At 31.6% G+C, this 18,378-nt stretch overlaps 2 protein-coding genes across 2 annotated transcripts; both read left to right on the top strand.

Annotated features, from left to right (window-relative positions):
- Positions 1–5,235: 5,235 nt before the first annotated feature.
- LOC109124351 (uncharacterized) lies at positions 5,236–6,090 on the top strand. Its single transcript, XM_019226588.2, has 2 exons — positions 5,236–5,595; positions 5,873–6,090. The coding sequence occupies exons 1-2, from the start codon at positions 5,271–5,273 to the stop codon at positions 5,887–5,889; spliced, it is 342 nt and encodes a 113-aa protein (XP_019082133.1). The 5' UTR covers positions 5,236–5,270; the 3' UTR covers positions 5,890–6,090.
- Positions 6,091–17,346: 11,256 nt separating this feature from the next.
- Positions 17,347–18,122, top strand: LOC100853176 (uncharacterized). The gene is made up of 2 exons (XM_003631409.3): positions 17,347–17,713; positions 17,839–18,122. Exons 1-2 carry the CDS (start codon positions 17,347–17,349, stop codon positions 17,853–17,855), a joined length of 384 nt encoding a protein of 127 aa, XP_003631457.2. The 3' UTR covers positions 17,856–18,122.
- Positions 18,123–18,378: the final 256 nt, after the last annotated feature.

Raw genomic sequence — 18,378 nt, 5'->3', positions numbered from 1 at the left:
AGTTTAATATACACCACAATTATCCCATATCCAAATTAAACAATTCAAATTGGCCAACCTCATATCAAATATTCAAATAATCCAACAAATCTCACCTGTGTTATGAGCCCCAAAATTCACATCAATTAACAAGCCCACATAAAAAAAATACATGGTTAAAAGAAATAATATTTCAAGCCCAATCCAATAAGCCCAAACAAATAACAACTTAACAATAGGCCTAAGTCCAAATAAACAATATGCAATGGATATAATCTAAATATCCTCAAATTAATCACCAAATACAATATGTCCACAAACCCAAATTAACAAATTTCAAATTAATTCATTAACAATAAATTAAATCAAATTACGTATTGATCTACTAACAACAAATTAACCCCAAATTTCATATTAATTCAATAATCAAAATTTTACAAACAACAATTACTATTAAAATAAAATAAAATAACAACAATAACAATGACGACGATAATAATAATAATAATAATAATAATAATAATAATAATAATAATAATAATAATAATAATACAAACAACAATTACTATTAAAATAAAATAAAATAACAACAATAACAATGCCGACGATGATGATAATAATAATAATAATAATAATAATAATAATAATAATAATAATAAAAACAACAATTACTATTAAAATAAAATAAAATAACAACAATAACAATGCCGACGATGATAATAATAATAATAATAATAATAATAATAATAATAATAATAATAATGGGAATCGGAGGAGATGGGAAAGGGGGTCGCCGACTGGTAGTGGCTCGCTAGCGATGACTGGCCGGTGGCTCGTCAGCGATGACTGGTCAGTGGCCCTACCAGCGACAGTGAGGGTGGACGGGTTTTCGGGAAATAAAATAAAAATTAAAATAAAATGGGAGGAAAAAAATGGGGATGGAGGGACGCCGGAAAAGGCGCTGGCGGGAGTGGGCGTTGGGGTTGTGCTGCTGGAAGGGAGGTGTGGTGGAGTGTTGTGAAGGAGGAAGAAGAAGGAGAAGGAAAAAAAATCTGGGGGCCGGCGTGTGGGAGTTCCGGGGGGAGAGAAGAGAAAAGGAAAAAAAATCGGAAGATCTGAGGGTGGAGTGCCATAGGAAAGAAAAAAAAATGAGGAGGGAAGGGAGGCCGCTTGTTCCTCTTTTTGGGAATCGGGGAGAGGAAAAAATAAAAAAATGAAAAAAAATCAGGAGAGAGAGAGGCAGGCTGCCGACTGGGAATGGAGGGAAAAAGTGGAAGGAAAACCAATCGGGGAGGGCCGGCCGGAAATGGAGGGAGAAAAAAACAATAAAAAAAGAAAAAAGAATGATGAAGAGTGGAGAGGGGGGGCTTTTGGATGTGAGAGAGCACGGGGGTAGGTGGAGGAAGAGAAGAGAGTGGAGAGAGGAAAGAGGAGAGAGAAAAAAGAAAAAAGAAAAAATATATATAATCGAAATTTAAAATTGAACTCAAAATTAATATAAAATAAAACCGAAACAAAATTGGTCTACACTTACTCATTTAGTTTTTAATAAATAAATTAAATATTAAATAAAATAAATAAATCTCGTATAATATTCTTATTTTTTAACTTTTTTATTATTACAACTTTTCAAAAAATTCCTGAATAACCGAAGGTACAAGGATATATGCCTTCCCTGACCCATCTCTGGCCGCCCCCCTAGTCCCAACTATGGTTACTCTTAATGATAGTTAAGTCCATTTAAAAATTACGTATTCCGTTTCACATGTTTCTTTTATATTTTCAGAAAATATTTTTCTTAAATAACTATTGTGATTCCAAGAAATTATGCTTTGCTTTTCTTTAAGGTCAAAAATTATTATTTATTGACAGTATTTTATAATTATAGCTTTTTAGACTATGACCAAGGACGAAGTATTTGTAGTAGTTTTAATAAGAACAAATTTATTATTGTCTTACAATTTCAATGCAATTTCCTTGATTAATTCTTTAATCAAGCTGCAAGCAACTCTACGCGTTGGAAAATAGAGGATGAGGACTCCCCCAAGTGATATTCGACATGTCACATATGGACAGGAGAACCCTAGCCATCGGCCTAGAAGGCTTCTCCAATATCATTGAAGGTCAATGGTACCCCAAAAACACGTTAAATTTAAAATTGGTATTGTCCAACTTCCAAGCCCCACACCCCTCTCTATATTTATGGGGGGTTTTTGGTGTGGTTGCTATGCTCTGTGTGCTATCTGTATAGGAGTATAGGAGAGGAGAGACTAAGTAGTAAGTTGGTGCAAGTAAGATGAAAGGAAAGACATGGGGTGTGATGGTGGTGATGGTGGTGGCAGTGGTGGGTATGTGGGAGGTGAAGATGTGTGGAGCAGTGAGTGGGGCAGATTGTAAGGAGGAGAGGAGAGTAGCGATTAATGCATGCAAACCAATTTTGTATGGCAAAGATCCCACTCCTGCTTGTTGTGAGCGGATAAGGGTCACTCATATTGAGTGTGTGTGCCCTGTGATTACTCCTAAGTTGGCTGCCCTTGTGGATGTCAACCGAATGGTGAGGCTCATTGAAGGTTGTGGAAGGAATGTTCCTCGTCACTACAAGTGTGGCAGTATGCTCTCTCTCTCTCTCTCTCTCTCTCCCGTATCTCTTTGTATGTCTGTCTCAAACACGCAAAGACATGACGCACACTACTGATCAAATGCATATGCTAACCGGGTTTCCTTCTTAATTTTGCAGGTATAACTACTCCGTAAAAGATGAACTAGTTCGGCTCGCTGCAAATGGTGAGAGACAGAATAAATAAATAATGGGTGGTTAATTTGTGTCCAATACGGAGGCTATTGCAGTTCCGTGTTCTGTGTCTTGGCTGTCAAAATAAATGGCTGTGTTATGGGAAACTATTAGGATTCTGTACTTGTAAGGTATGAGGTTTGTACTAGATGTTATAATACAATGGTGTCTCTGTCAGTCACTTGTTATTGTGTAACATTTGATATATGATAAGATATCAATGGTGAATGGGTCATCCCAATTTGTAGCATACTCTATATGAATGGCTGAACTTTTCATTTCAGATTTCGATATATAATCACAATATTCAACGTTGATCAATCAAGGAATAATTTTCATTAATTAATATATTTGTAATTTAGTTCTTGTCTCTGTCTCTGTCTTTGTCCTGGTCTAGTCACCAATCCATCTAGCTGACCACCCTTCTTTCTTTACCAATCAATTATCTCAGATCTGTAGCTCTGAATAATCAGCCTAATTATAATGAATGTTTATTATTTATTTATTTTATATTTTTATATTATTATACTAGCTAAAGTGAGGAATTATCAAGTATCAGAGTTCGATACGGCTAGTCATCACTCATCATTCGTCACTCAAAAGGAACAATGAGAATTTTTACTTTATTATATTTTAGGTATGGAGCCACCTTTTGCCCTTGAGTGGTAGGTGCCTCCCCTCACATTGTAAGAAATTTATACATAAAAATAAAATTTGAACCATTTTCATGCCCTTGAGGGGTAGGTGCCTCCATAAATTAAGGCTCCATGAAGAAGTTTTGGCTTCTTTCTGCTCTCCAAAGTAATCTCAAATCTTGACACATTCTTGAAAATTTTAAGAAAAATGTAAAAGAAAGAAAATATAAAAAAAAGAATGAAAGAAAAATAAAAAATGGCTATAAAGTTAATATATTATTTTTTATGTATTACTTTAAATTTATTTTATTTATTTAATTATTTTATATAAAAATAAAATAATATAAATATATATAATTTTTTTATTAATTTTAATTATACTTAATCTTCTTTCATATATCTGTAAAACGGAATATGAAAAAACTACTTTTTTTAATAATTTTTGGTAACTAAACATAGTTTAAATGGTTTTTTTAATTTCCCTGCTATAAGATATAAAAATAGTAGTTGAACTAAATTCTCACCTATGTTGTGAGTAAAAGCTAGCAACTCATTGAAACCAATTTTTTTTTTTTGCAAAAAGTCCTTTTTCAAAAGCAAAAGCTACTTTGAACCATATTTAATTGCATAATTTGTAGTGGGAGCTAAGAACTTCAGAGCCAATGGGGTTCTTTTTCGTCAACAAAATAAAGTGAAAAACGATGACCCAACTCCGCATTATGGGTCAAACGGGAATTTAATTTCTCTAAGAGTGATGCATGTTACGTACAAACACCGTAACATTACGTCAAAATTGTATTTTCTTATATGATTTATAAGAATGAATGTATAGATAATATATAAATATGTTGAATCTTGTGGTCATGATTATATATTTTGATAAATTCAACCATATGCTTGTTGGATTAGGATGTTTTGATTATTTTTGTTGCTTTGCCGGAGATGTCCAGGACTGAGTCACGGATCAATGATCTTTGAAATTTTTTTTAGGGAGTGTACTTGTAATTGAGAGTTTTTTCAATAGTTTGTAGTTTTTTTATTTTTTTAATAGATTGTTAAGTGTTGATGTATTTCGTGGATATAAATATTATATTAATTATAAAATTATGTTAAAATCTCATATTTTTTTTTTAATTTTTTGCTTATGCATGTAGTGTGATTTTAGTTAACAATGATTTTGTTTTATTTGGTACGGCCGGTTTGAGAACTTTAATAATATTTATAGAGAAAGAGATATAGGAGTTGTATATTAAACTCATTTATTTAAATTAATTTTTAATATTCATTTTGTATAAATAAAATACTAAGTTTCTATTTGATGCTACAGTTGATTTTCGACATTCATTCCTTAAATGAAACAATTTATTTGTTCAAGAAAACTGTAACGTTGTTTCAATCGCAATTTCTTTCTTCAGAAATGATCCACAAGCAAGACGTGGACTGAAGTTAGTAGCCTGTAGCCCCCTACCATACTTCAACGTGCCTTGCTCAGTCCGCCCTGTTTATTCTTTTCCCACGAGCTAGGTCCCATTCCAACGAGACAATTAACTTCAAGTCAAATAAGGATGAATTTTGAGAAAAACTTCCATCAACCGAATGATATTCTAAATACTAACTGCTTTAGAGCTGACTCGGAATTTTTTATTTTTTAAATCATAAGTTTTTTAACCAAATTACTCAAATAATAAAAAAGTTTTTATTGGATGATCTAATTGGTTGGTTCCTACTACAAAAGCAACATTGGCGGGTCAGACACGAAATTGGTTCATAAATTAAGGAGTGACTAGAGCACAAATTTCCTTGTTGACCTGGGCCATAAATGAATGAAAGTGGGTTGTGGAGGGTTTGTCGAAGGAGAAATAATAATGCAGACGGAAAGGACGGGGAGACGGAGCTGGGGACGGTGTATGGTGTTGTTGGGGATGATGGTGGTGGTGGCGGCGGCAGATGGTTTAGAGTTGTTGCCCAGCCAGTGTAAGAAGGAGAGAGACGTGGTGATAAATTCATGCCAAGGGTTTGTGTTTGGGCAGGCCGCATCGCCGGTGTGTTGTGAGCAGGTGAAGGTGTTCCATTTTGAGTGCTTATGCCCAGCTTTCACCCCCAAGTTGGTGGCACTCTTCGACGTTAACAAAGCCATCAAGCTCCTACAAGACTGTGGGAGGAGGGTCCCTCGTCACTTCAAGTGTGGCAGTAAGCTCTCTCTCTCTCTCTCTTTCTTCACCAGACAAGCGTGCATTCTCCCTCCATAATAAAATCATGTCGATTGCTATAACCTAGCCCACCTTGGTCCCTCCATAATTTTTTGGATGGTAGAAATGTTTTGAGACCTAAAAGAAGATCTCTAAACAATTCAAAGCCCAAAGCTAGTCATAGCAAGTTTTCAATCGTATTTAGAGTAGAAAGCAAAAAATTTGGTGATTACTAAATACCCATTTACTCATCATCAATTGAATTTGGTAACTTGCAGGTCTAAATTTCCCATGAAGATGACATAACTTCCTGCTTGGCAACTTGTATTTGAAAATAAGAAGGGATCATGGTATATGGAGATTCATAGGTGTTCACTTTATTAGCGTAAATAAATATATTGTTGCAAGTAATATATATTTTTATTAGTGATGCAATTTGGATGGATTGATTCGATCAAATTAGAACTTAATCCGATATTTGGACTTTGGATGATCATTTTTAATTCATGAGTTGAATTTGAATTAATTTTTTTCAATTTGAATTCAATTCGGATTAGAATTGAGGTAATTAAGGTTTTGGCAACTTGAGTAAAACATTAATTCAGTTTAATATTTTTATAATATTTATAATATTATAATATAATAATATTATTCTTTTTTTAGATTTTTAAGAAAAAACATTAAACTATAATAATATCATATACTTTTTATTTTTTAGGAAGGTATATAAATTTATTTTTACTTTTTTTTGTTTCTATTTTAAAATTTTGTTCCATTTATTACTTTTATATATATATATATTTAAAAAAAAATAGTGAATAAATTTTGAATCATACAACTTAATCAACTTGACCAACCTGAATATAATTTGATTAACACAAACTCAATCCAACTTAGAAAAATGAAGTTAGGTTAAGTATTTTGGGTTAAAATTAAGTTAGGTTATACTTGAATTGATTATATTTTAATTTGAATTAAACTCGAGTTAATCAATCTATCCAAGTTGCAACTCTAATTTTTAGTGTTACATGTTAGTCAATGGGACATTTTAGTGCAAGATTGCTTGTTTGGTGTTTAGATGCTATGCCATGGAAGAAAATGTATCTAAATGGAATTAGCAAATTTTTATATATACTTGGAACCAAGGGGTTTATAAAGTAAATGACATTGTGGAGTATTTGTATCTATTTAATTCCATTTAAGGAAAAATGGAGTAAAAGAAAAGAAAATGGAAATAGAACAAATAAGAAAATTAAATACAACATAAGCAGAATAAATCTTTTCTCTATTAAGTTTTTGAGTTCTCTTTTCATTCCAAACAAATGATAGCAATTGAAATTTTCTTCAAATTCATTTGTCTTGCAAGGATGAAAGGTCTTATTGATTTTATTTTTATGCCTGTTTAGACTGATTTTTGAAAAGTGAAAAACTTTATTTTATTTTATTTTATTTTATTTTATTATTTTTGTATGTTTCACTAATTTAATTTAAATACTTTATAATTTTAAAAAAAGACTTAATTGATGTTTTTAGAATTTGACTGGTTATTGAATTGAAAAAATTATTGGGTCATGGTTACTGATGGGACTAATAGTTGAATCGTCGTGGACCGATGATGTCATACATATATAATTTATATATTATATAAAATTTAAAATAATTATAAGAAATTAAAAATATATAATTAATTTTTTTAATAATATTTTAAATTTTATTAAATGAAATATATATAATATTTAAGTATAAATATATCTTCAAAATAAAAATAAAATTATAATATTCAATTTTGTTTTTATGTCTTTATATTTTATTATTTTAAAATTATTATATTATTATTTTCTATTATTTTTATAATTATCATTATTTAATTATTATAAAACAAAATGAAAATAAATGTGAATGTAAAGATATTACATGATAAAATTTGTAAAAAAAATATTAATATTTTTATATAATTTGATTTGCAAATTTGCATTTCCTTAACAGACCCCCAATTATTACTCTATGTCATTTCTTTGATTTTCGTGCGTGAATTATTGCTACATTTATTTTTATATTTTTTGGTTTTCACTTCCTCGTAAAAGCTTTCCCTTTCTACTTTGACCCTTCTTTTTCTATCGGCTCTATATCACCTACCCTATAGGAGGTGGTGGAGGCTTGTCGGTGTCAGTGTTGGTGTAGGTCATCGACGTCGACCCCAGCACTTGAAAGGTTGGAATCGTTGAACTGGAGGTAGAGGCTATTAGAGGCTTGGGTGACAACGAGCCAACGAGGAAGAGGCTATTTTTATAAATTCAATCCTCAAATAATTCTTTAAAATTTTGATTTCCAAATTTATCATTATTATTTTCATTATTTTTATTATTATTTTATTTATTTTTAAAATTCTATTTTTAAATAATTCTTCAAAATTCCGTTTTCCAAATTTAGTTCTCAATTTCCGAACTTAATTTCTAATTTTCAAAATTTCAATTTTCATATTTATTTTATTATTTATTTATTTATTTATTTTTAAATTTAATCCTCAAATAATTCTTCAAAATTCCATTTTCTTAAATTTAATTTTCAAACTTCCATTTTTAAATAATTCTTCAAAATTCCGATTTCCAAATTTAATTTCCAATTTCCAAAATTTCAATTTTCTCATTTATTTATTTAATCATTATTATTTTCGTTATTATTATTATTTTATTTATTTTTAAATTCAATCCTCAAATAATTATTCAAAATTCCATTTTCTTAAATTTAATTTTCAAAATTCCATATTTAAAGAATTCTTCAAAGTTCCGTTTTCCAAATTTAGTTCTCAATTTCCGAAATTCCAATTTTCCAATTTCCGAACTTAATTTCCAATTTCCAAAATTTCAATTTTCACATTTTATTTATTTATTATTATATCATCATCGTTGTTTTCTTCTTTCTTTATTTTTCTTTTCTTCACTAAGATCCTGATTCACCAAAACCTAATTTTTATTAAACGTACTGCCATTTTTCATTCAAGCATGCGTCCTGTAACTTTCTTTGGTTTTTAATTATTTTTTTGTTTTTCATTATTTTAATAAACGCAAAGACAATTTTCATGATTCCAAAATAATGGAATTCGTAAAATTAATTCATGTAAGATTGATTGGGCTTTGGTGGGGGCCCTACATACGTGATTCTGTTCTATGATATTGTGGACCCCGCATTTCGGCTCATGCGTTTTCCACTCGATGGCGAGCTCAATTTTGATTTGAAAAATGATTTTTATTGATTAAGAAAATGACTTGGAGTCGCCACATATTTTTGTTTTATTTTTAAAAGGGTAAGCAAAATAAGAAAGAAAACCCTAAGCGCGACTCCTTATTTTGGAAAAGGTGATCTACGAAAAACCGGATTGAGCTCGGGGGTCAGGTTACTTATTGGGAAGGTACGATAAAGACCATAGCACCCCTCTAAGTCCCTCAAGTCGGGTCTCTACTAATAAAATGAAGCTGACGTGGCAATTGACGAGTAAATCAATGAATATCCTGAATGATCATGCACACGTGGGAATCTAAACATGCATACAGAAAATGACCCGAGCGGGTGTGGATGCGTACCTGGGCAGTGAACAGCAACGCGCTATCATGGAATGGGGTTAGTGAATAAACATATAATGATTATATGTATATCAAGAACAGAGTAAATCAATCACGCATGACAAATAAATAAATAAATCAATCAATCGATCATAAAATCATGTGTCGGGCCCCCATCAAAGCCCAATCTATCTTGCACGAATTAGTCTCACGAATTCCATTCATGCTTATGTAGAACCAAGAAAAACAGAAGGTTTATTTCAGAGCCGAAGTAGAATTAAAACTGTTTGAGTGAAAATTGGATTCTTTGGAATTTATTTGAAAATTGGAGTTTTGGGAATTAGATTTAAGAATTGGAATTTTGAGAACTAAATTTGAAAGAAATTAGAATTTTGAAAATTGGAAATTAAGTTCAGAAGTCGGAAAATTGGAAATTGTCTAATGATGGAATTTTAAAATAAATAGAATAATAATAATAACGAAAATAATGATTAAATAAATAAAACATGAATTTTGGAATTTTTGAAATTGGAAGTTTTAAAGAATTGATTAAAAATGGAGTTTTAAAATAAATGAATGAAATATTAGTGATTAAATAAATTGAAGTGAGTATGAGAATTTTCAGGATTTAATTCGGAAATCGGAAATTTTATAGAATTGATTAAAAATGGAGTTTTAAAATAACTGAATGAAATATTAGTGATTAAATAAATTGAAGTGAGCGTGGGAATTTTCGAGAATTGGAATTTTGATAAAATAAGTTGATATGAAAAACAAAATTTCAGAAATTGTAATTAAATTTAAGCACTGGAATTTTGATGGCTTGTTCAAAGATTGAAGTTTAAAATAAATAAATAAAATAATGATCATTAAACCAATTGATGTGAGAATTAAAATTTCAGAAATTAGAATTTAAATTAAGAAATTGAAATTCTGAAGATTATTAAAAGGTTGAATTTTAAATAAATAAATAAAATAATGATAATTAAATAAACTGATATGAGAATTAAAATTTCGGAAATTGGAATTTAAATTTAGGAATCGGAAATTTTGAAGATTCTTAAAAGGTTGAATTTTAAAAATGAATAAATAAATAAAATAATAAGGGAGGATTAAATTTTGATATTGAAAATTAAAATTTCGGAAATTGGAGTTTAAATTTAGAAATCGGAATTTCGAGGAGTAGTTTAAAGATTGAATTTTAAAGATAAGCAAGTGAATAAATAATGATGATTAAATAAATGGATGTGAGAATTAAAATTTCGGAAGTTGGGATCGAATTCGGAAGTCAGAAAATTAAGATTTTTTAAAGAAGGAAAACTTGAAATAAATAAATACAATAATAATAACGAATATAATGATTAAATGAATGAACGAGAATTTTGGGAATTTCTTCAAATCGGAAATTGAATTTAAAGGTTGGAAAGTTGGAATTGTATAAGGAAGGATATTTTGAAATAACTAAATGGAATAATATTAATAATAATGATAGTTGAAGTTTTTGAAAACTAGGTTTTAAAGATTGGAGCTTTGGCAACTAGATTAAAATTTTGAATCTTGACAATTAACTTTGGAAATTTAAAAAAAAAAAAAAAAGATTATTCTAAAATGGAAACTTCAGAAATTAGATTTAAGAAGAGAACTTTGGACAATTAAACTATGAGAATATGGATTTTGAAAGTTAAACTGGAAAATTGAAACTATGAGAATATGAATTTTGAAAGTTAAACACGGGAAAATTGAAATAATAATAATAATAATAACAATGATAAGATTTGAAAAATTAAACAAATAATAATAATGACAATGATAATAATAATAATAATAATAGTAATAATAATAATAATTAATAGTAATAATAACAATAATAATAATTAATAATGATGATATCCGTTAATAATAATAATAATAATAATAATATCCGCTAATAATAATAATAATAATAATCGTTAATAATAATAATGATAATAATCCGTTAATAATAATAATAATATCCGTTACCAATAATAATAATATCCATTAACAATAATAATAATAATAATATCCGTTAATAATAATAATAATACTAGTTAATAACGATAATAATAATAATAATTAAAATTAATAATAATGATATGAATTAAGAGGGCTTTGGGCTCCATCTCCATCATAAGCCCAAGCCCACTTGGCAAATATTACCCACCATCTTCATCACATAATTGGGCCTAGTGCCCCAACTAAAGCCCAAGCCCGAGCTTCATCTTCCTCCCAGCTTGTTCCCACCCCCGCGCCTGGCTCCAGCACCGACAGCCACCTCCTCGCGGCGACAGTGCCCGGGGTCATGGATTCTTCGGGCTTGGTGGACAGCTCTTGGACCTCGGTGGCGCGAGAACAACTCCTGGAGGATCTCGCCCTTCCAGGCGAAGATGGCGGCGCTGTCGCGGGCTATGGCAGCGGCGGCGTGGTCCCGGAGCAGTAACAGCGGCGGCGTGGTCCCGGAGCAATAGTGCGACGCATTGCATTGGAGAATCAGTGTCACAGAAAGCAATAATTGGAGTGTTTCCTAGTGCAACTTCCTTAATAGGCTGGTAATGGAGAGTCATCTTGATGGAGACTCGGGAAAAGGTTGGAGAGATGGGTTTGACGGAGGCTCGGGTGTGAGCAAGGTTGAGTCCAGTGTTACCAGGTGGGACAATGACATCAATATGGGCAACTAATCCAGTACGGGCAGGAGCTCCAACCTTGTACTTGGCCACCTCTTCGTCGACCTCCTTCAAATCACCCTTCGTGAAAATCGGACCCACATTACCCACGAGAAGAGGAACGAGATTGAGGAAAACCGGGTTTCCAGTCTTCTCAGCACGAAGCATGATGGAGTGTTTCACCATGGCGAAAACAGAGAAGCAAAGAAAATAGGAAGGAACACAGAACATGGAACGTTTTACAAGCATGCCAAACCCGTTTTACTATCTCATCCATGAACCTAACATTCAGTGGATTAAAGTAGAAGATGCTTGCTGAGGTGAAACATTAAAAGATAGCAAATTCTTTAAAGGTCAAACTGATAATCATAAAAAACACAGCAGCTCAACAAGTAGGGTTGAACTCACGAAGAACAAAACAAGGAGAAATTGGAATCTGAGGGAGCCTACGAAAAAAAAAGCTATAAATGATGATACCGAAAAAAAATACCTGTCCTGCTTTGGCGACCACCGGGCTCCTTTCTCCAAGAAAGACCAGCCAAAAGCCTCTCCTCTGTCCGACCTCTTTCTCTCTATCCCTCTGTTCTTCTCCCCCCTCCAGCAACTCAGATATCCCCCTTCTCTGTCCTATTGCCCTGGTCCCGCTTGCCCTTCTTCCTTTTTTTTTTTGCAAGCCAACCTGTACCCTGTCCCATCTGCCGCCCGAGAACCTCCCCTATCAGTCTCCTTTTTCTCTGCCCCAAAAACAGCCCCTGAACATCATGTCGAGCGGCTCCGGAAGAAAGGTAGGAAAAAGAAAAGACATAAAATAAATCCCAAGAAAACTCTCTGCCTCCGGGGGGGTCTACAGATATGCACATGATTACTCTGAGTTTGTTCACTAACCTTTGCTTCCCATGAAATAAATCAGGTCATCACTCAGGTACGTTCTTTGCCTCTCATATTCATTCAGGTATTTTGTTTTGATTTTCATTCGGTATCCATTGATTTACTTACTAATCGACATGTTTATTTCATTTTATTAGTAGAGACTCGACTTTAGGGACTTAGAGGGGTGCTACGGTCTTTACTGTACCTTCCCGATAAGTAACCTGACCCTTGAACCCGATCCGATTTTTCACAAACCACATTTTCTAAAATAAAGAGTCACACTTAGGGTTTTCTTTCTTATTTTGTTTACCTTTTAAAAATAAAACAAAAATAAGTGGCGACTTCAAGTCATTTTCTTAAAAATAAAATCATTTTCTAAACAAAAAGCGAGCTCACCATCGAGAGGAAGCGCATGAGCCGAAATGCAGGGTCCACAAAATGACGACTCCACTAGAGATTCACAAATTAAAAAAAAATGTGTATAGAAGAGAAGAGAACAGAGGGTAAAACCATGTAAATCCTGAGAATCCAATCATGAAAAGACAAATAACAAACATATTGAACCTCATTTCGGATGTAAATCCATGGGCCATGAGCAGTGGAATGACAGAGGATACTATCATGTGGAGATGAACCCATACACATGATATCCTCAAGTGAAAGTCAGAGAAAAAAAAGAGAATAACAGAGCATACACATCCCAACATTGAATGAAAGCTAAACAATCAAAAAAGTGCATGAAGAACAATGTGATAAGAAAATATGAACTGAAAACCCACAATCGCACCTGGGAGAACTTCTCTCTAGCAGAAATGAGCGAGAAGACACCTAAGTTTCTCCTCTCCTCTACTTCTCTCAAGCTCACCCCCTCAAGCTAAAAATCTCTCATCTAAAATATCTCTCTTTGTAGCCTCTTCTCTCTCTGAAACTGCCCATTCTCTCTAAAGCTCTCTCCCCTCCCGAGAAAGAATTTTTTTTTTTTCAAAAATATCTCTCTGCTAGTAACCAAAAGCACCTCCTCCTCCAGCTCACTAACGGCCTCAATGCCAAACGAATGCTACTCAATATTCTCCGCCAGGTGTCAAATTTCCACTGCAACTTCAAAAAGCAAGATTGATTCTCTAGCAGCCATCCACGAAGTGACACGTGGCTATTGAAATAGTCCTCCACCTAGCAAGAAGTATGATCAGCAGAAAATGAAAAAAAGGAGCCCCATATGGGGGTCTACATATATTTATACTAAAAATTAAATAATAAATAGGATAATAAGATTGTTAATAACCACACTGTAAAAATAAATTTATCTATTTTTCTAGTAAAATTAAATAACACATAATATAATTGCAATTTGATATTTTTTTTTTCTAAAAATAAAATAAATATTATATATAAAATAAATATTATATATATAAATTATAAATATCATAAAAAATAGTAGTTCAAGTTCAAGTTTAATATTGAGTATTAAAAATAATTGTGTAAACCTAATTAAAGATCGAATTGGGTCGGTGTATAACAAAAATTTTCATCCAAATTCCTAACTTCTATATCAAGTCAACATTATCCTTTTGACATCTCATGTGACATTAGTTAAATTTTAATTTCTCTCCAATCTGTTTGGTTAATCACTTTTGTCACGTAATTGACAAGATTCCACGAGCTTCAGTTCTTGAGCTGCTTATCAAGTACTCATCAGAACTCTTCAGTTGGATGTTGGTCTGAGTGATTAGTCTCATAATTGACATTATAGATTTTTATTTTTACTTATTTTATTTATTTTTATTTTTATAATTGATGGCCAAAAAGAAAAAGAAAAAAAAAAATCATGTACCCACCTTTTTTTTTCGTTCATCTATCTTTTCTTTTCTTTTTTTTTTTTGTAAAAATAGCTGCTTTTTATACTTGAACTCACAGCAAAATAACGAAAATGATTTGCTTTGGGTATTTCTAGGCCCTCAATTTAATATATGTAATCTCTTCATATTTTCATATTCCAAATTTGTAATGCTAATATTGCTTATATTCTATTATTTTGGCCTCTTATGCGTTCATATAAGTGTGGATATACACTTGAATTAGTTTATGTTTTGGCTTAATTTTCTTAGTTGTGTTTGGTTCTTGGAAAAATTGATGGGGAAATATAAAGAAATAAAACAAAAATGAAAATTATAAGAAAAGAAAATGTGAAAGAAAATAAAAAGTAAATCATATTTAGGTTATGTCTAGTTCTTGAAAAGTATCAAAGAAAGAAAATAAATGTTAAGAAACATAGTGTTTGATGTTTGGTTTTTTTATGGAAAATATGAAAAAAAAAAGAAATATTGTCAAAATTAGTCGGAGAAGGAAAATAAAAAATAGATTATATTTAAGCTATGTTTGGTTTTTAAAAAGTATTAAAGAAAGAAAATAAATGTTAAGGAAAATGGTTTTTGATGTTTTTTTTTTGAAAATATGAAATAAAATGAAATATAGTCAAAATAGTTAGAAATTTATACATTTTAAAATTATTTAATCTTTATATAATGAAGGTAAGTAAATGAAATAAATTTGAAGAAACATATAAAATAATTTATAGACTTCACATCTACTTCTTATTTTTCCTTTCTTTTATTTTTTTCCTCAAATTTTCCGAAAATTAAACATAACCTTAAAGTCAATAAATTATTTTTATATGTTACTTTAAACCTATTTTATGTATTTTAATTCTTCGAAAGAGTGTTCAATTAAATTTGAAAACATATATGAATAAATTTTTTCCATTCTCAATATTTTATGGAAAATCTATTTTAAAAAAAAAAGTAAAAAGAAACACCGTTTGGGTGTTTAGACTTTTCTTGAAAAGCTTTAAAAATAATTTTTAAGAAGTTGAAAATAATTAAGAAAATAAAATCCCTTAAAACACTTTGAGAGATTTACTATATAAACAAAATGGTATGATATATGGTTATTTTATATATATATTTGAAATTAAATATCATTTGTATAAATGTTTTGTTATATTTACTAAATTATGAATTATTATAAATGAATATACTTCTCTTTTTTAATGAAGAGATGATAATATCATGGTATTTATGTGTGTTTGGAGAACATATTTAGCTCCACTCATACCACACATTGTCAAAAACCAAATAAAACAAAAAAATAAATAAAAATAAAAATAGATATAATACAATGATGTAATACACATAAATATGGAGTCGTTAAATTTTAGATAACACTAAAATGAATTCTATGAGAAATGGAAACTTTGAAAATAAATATGAAAAGATAAATTATCAAAAAATAAAGATGAATTTGAAACTAGGATTAGGGTAAAAACAAAAAATTCATGACTGATTAGTTGATAAAAGGGTGATGAAATCATTCACAACTTCCATACATTTGAAGCCACGTAATTAAATGGGTTTGGCTTTGATAGTAAAAGATCACATGTTGATTTCTAGTAAGAAACAAGTATAAGGAATTCAAGAAAATAAGGCCTCGAAATTTATGATTTTCTTATTTGGAAAAGAGGAATCCAACAAAAACAAGGACATTAGTTCTCGATCTTTGATATTTAAGGTGGGCTTCAACTTTATTAGAAGAGAAAATTTGAGGTCTAACTTCTTTCTCCCCTATTGGCTCTATCTCTAGGGCAAGAAAATTTTGAATCAGGAAATTAGTATGGAGAAAAAATGGATGTTTGAGAAGAGAAAACATAAAGGGTGATTCGTAATTTTACATCTAAGGCAGGTGGGGTGATACAAGTTATTACAAAATTTGACCCTTCCTCGAACACATTTTAGGTTTTAAAAAAGAAACCCAAATCCTTCCATCCTTCATTACTATGTTCTCATACCAGGTGACTTGAAGAACCCTCCTAACTATCATCTCTAGTTAAGAAGAAGATGAATATGATGGTCAATCACGATTCCATTTTGTCATGAGGCATATTTAAAACATACCAAGACATAAATGGTGGGAGCCCCAAAATTTAAGAATCAAAGTAACCAAGAAAAATCTTTTGCCTTCAAAAGAAAATCAATTGAGGGCCCCAAAAGTCGAAGCTCTCCTAACATGCCAGTGCACCATTCTAAGTCAACGCACGCCACCCAATGTCTTTGTTTTACTTCCTTTTGGATGATTCTCAGTCTCACTGCCTCCTTCCTTCTACAGCTAACGTAAGTAAAAATCAACATCTATTGTATGTGTGAAATTCGTCTTTGTCAATACATTAACCAGACAGATTTTAGAATACGCTGGAAATTAAAATCTTCAATTTTGTAGGCTTGCTGTGAACTTTCTTAATTATTTGATATATATTTTTAATGAGCTCGGCAACTTCATTGACTTATGTGAAAGAGAGGAGGAAAAGGAAAGCAAATATATAGGATTAAGTACATCAATCTTAAATAATTTTCATCGGTTGAAGTTAATTTCTTTCATGTGATGGCTAATGAATGGAACAATAAATGTTTGCGTATTGAAAGCTCAAAACTACATGTGACAACAGCTTTCATCACTTTAAAAAGAAGGAAGATCAACAAGGAGGAAATCATGGAGGAAAAATGGTGACAATTGAGAAGTCAAAGAAATCCACTAACCAGCATGTGAAAGGAATCGATAAAGGAGTAGCCTCCAAGCCTCATCTCTGTATATATGCATATGGGTAGGTGCTCAATTTGTGGGAGAGGAGAGATGGCAGGTGTGATGAAGGGAAAAGCATGGGGCCTGGGGATATTGATGATGGTGGTAGTGTTGGGTGTGTGGGAGGTGAGGATGGCAAGTGCAGCAGTGAGTGCTGCCAAGTGTAAGGAGGAGAGGAGGCTTGGGATTAATGCATGCAAAGCAGTTGTCTACGGCAAGAGTCCGACGCCAGCGTGTTGCCATAGGATGAGGGTCACACACCTGGGGTGCGTGTGCTCTGTGATTACACCTAAGTTGGCTGCCCTTGTGGATGTCAACCGAATGATAGAGCTTGTTAAAGGTTGTGGAAGGAAGCTCCCTCGGCACTACAAGTGTGGGAGTATGCTCTCTCTCTTTCTCTTTCTCTTACTCTCACAGATCCACACACACTCTACAGTTAGGGAAAAGCATAGAGATGGATATAAATATGTATATATTAACACAATTTCCTTCTATCATTTGCAGGTATCACCTTTCCATAAAAATGAATCAATTTCAGAACGAGGAGATTGAGTTGCTGTTTGGACTACTGTGTGTTATGGAGTCTACTAAACAGTAGAGTGAGCCACTGCCCTTTCAGAGTCATTCATCATTCTGAATCCTATTTTGCAATAAATTTGATTAATCTTGTAATCATGAGACTTATATATGGAAATTCTGAACATGAAGCACAACAACCCAAATCATTTGTCTGTTACTGTTTATTAATTATCAAAGGAAAGTAATGAAAATGGTTTTGTTTTGCGTAATTGTTGCTTTCAATCTTCAGAATTTCATCAAACATGTACATTTTGGTTTTACATAAAATTATATCACATGCCAATGGGTCGCACCAGAGGGGACAAAAAAAGAGAGGAAGAAAACACATCGATTATTTTCTTAACCATAGAAGGGTTCTGAAGAGAATTCTTGGCTGTATTTCTCAAATATCTATAGGTCTGAATTCAAATCAAGCATGCCAAGAAAAAAAAAAAGGACACTAGGTTCTACTTCTACGAATGAACT

The sequence above is a fragment of the Vitis vinifera genome, chromosome 2 (assembly GCF_030704535.1).
Source record: "Vitis vinifera cultivar Pinot Noir 40024 chromosome 2, ASM3070453v1".
Lineage (NCBI taxonomy): Eukaryota > Viridiplantae > Streptophyta > Magnoliopsida > Vitales > Vitaceae > Vitis > Vitis vinifera.
This window is presented reverse-complemented; position numbering and strand designations above follow the sequence as displayed.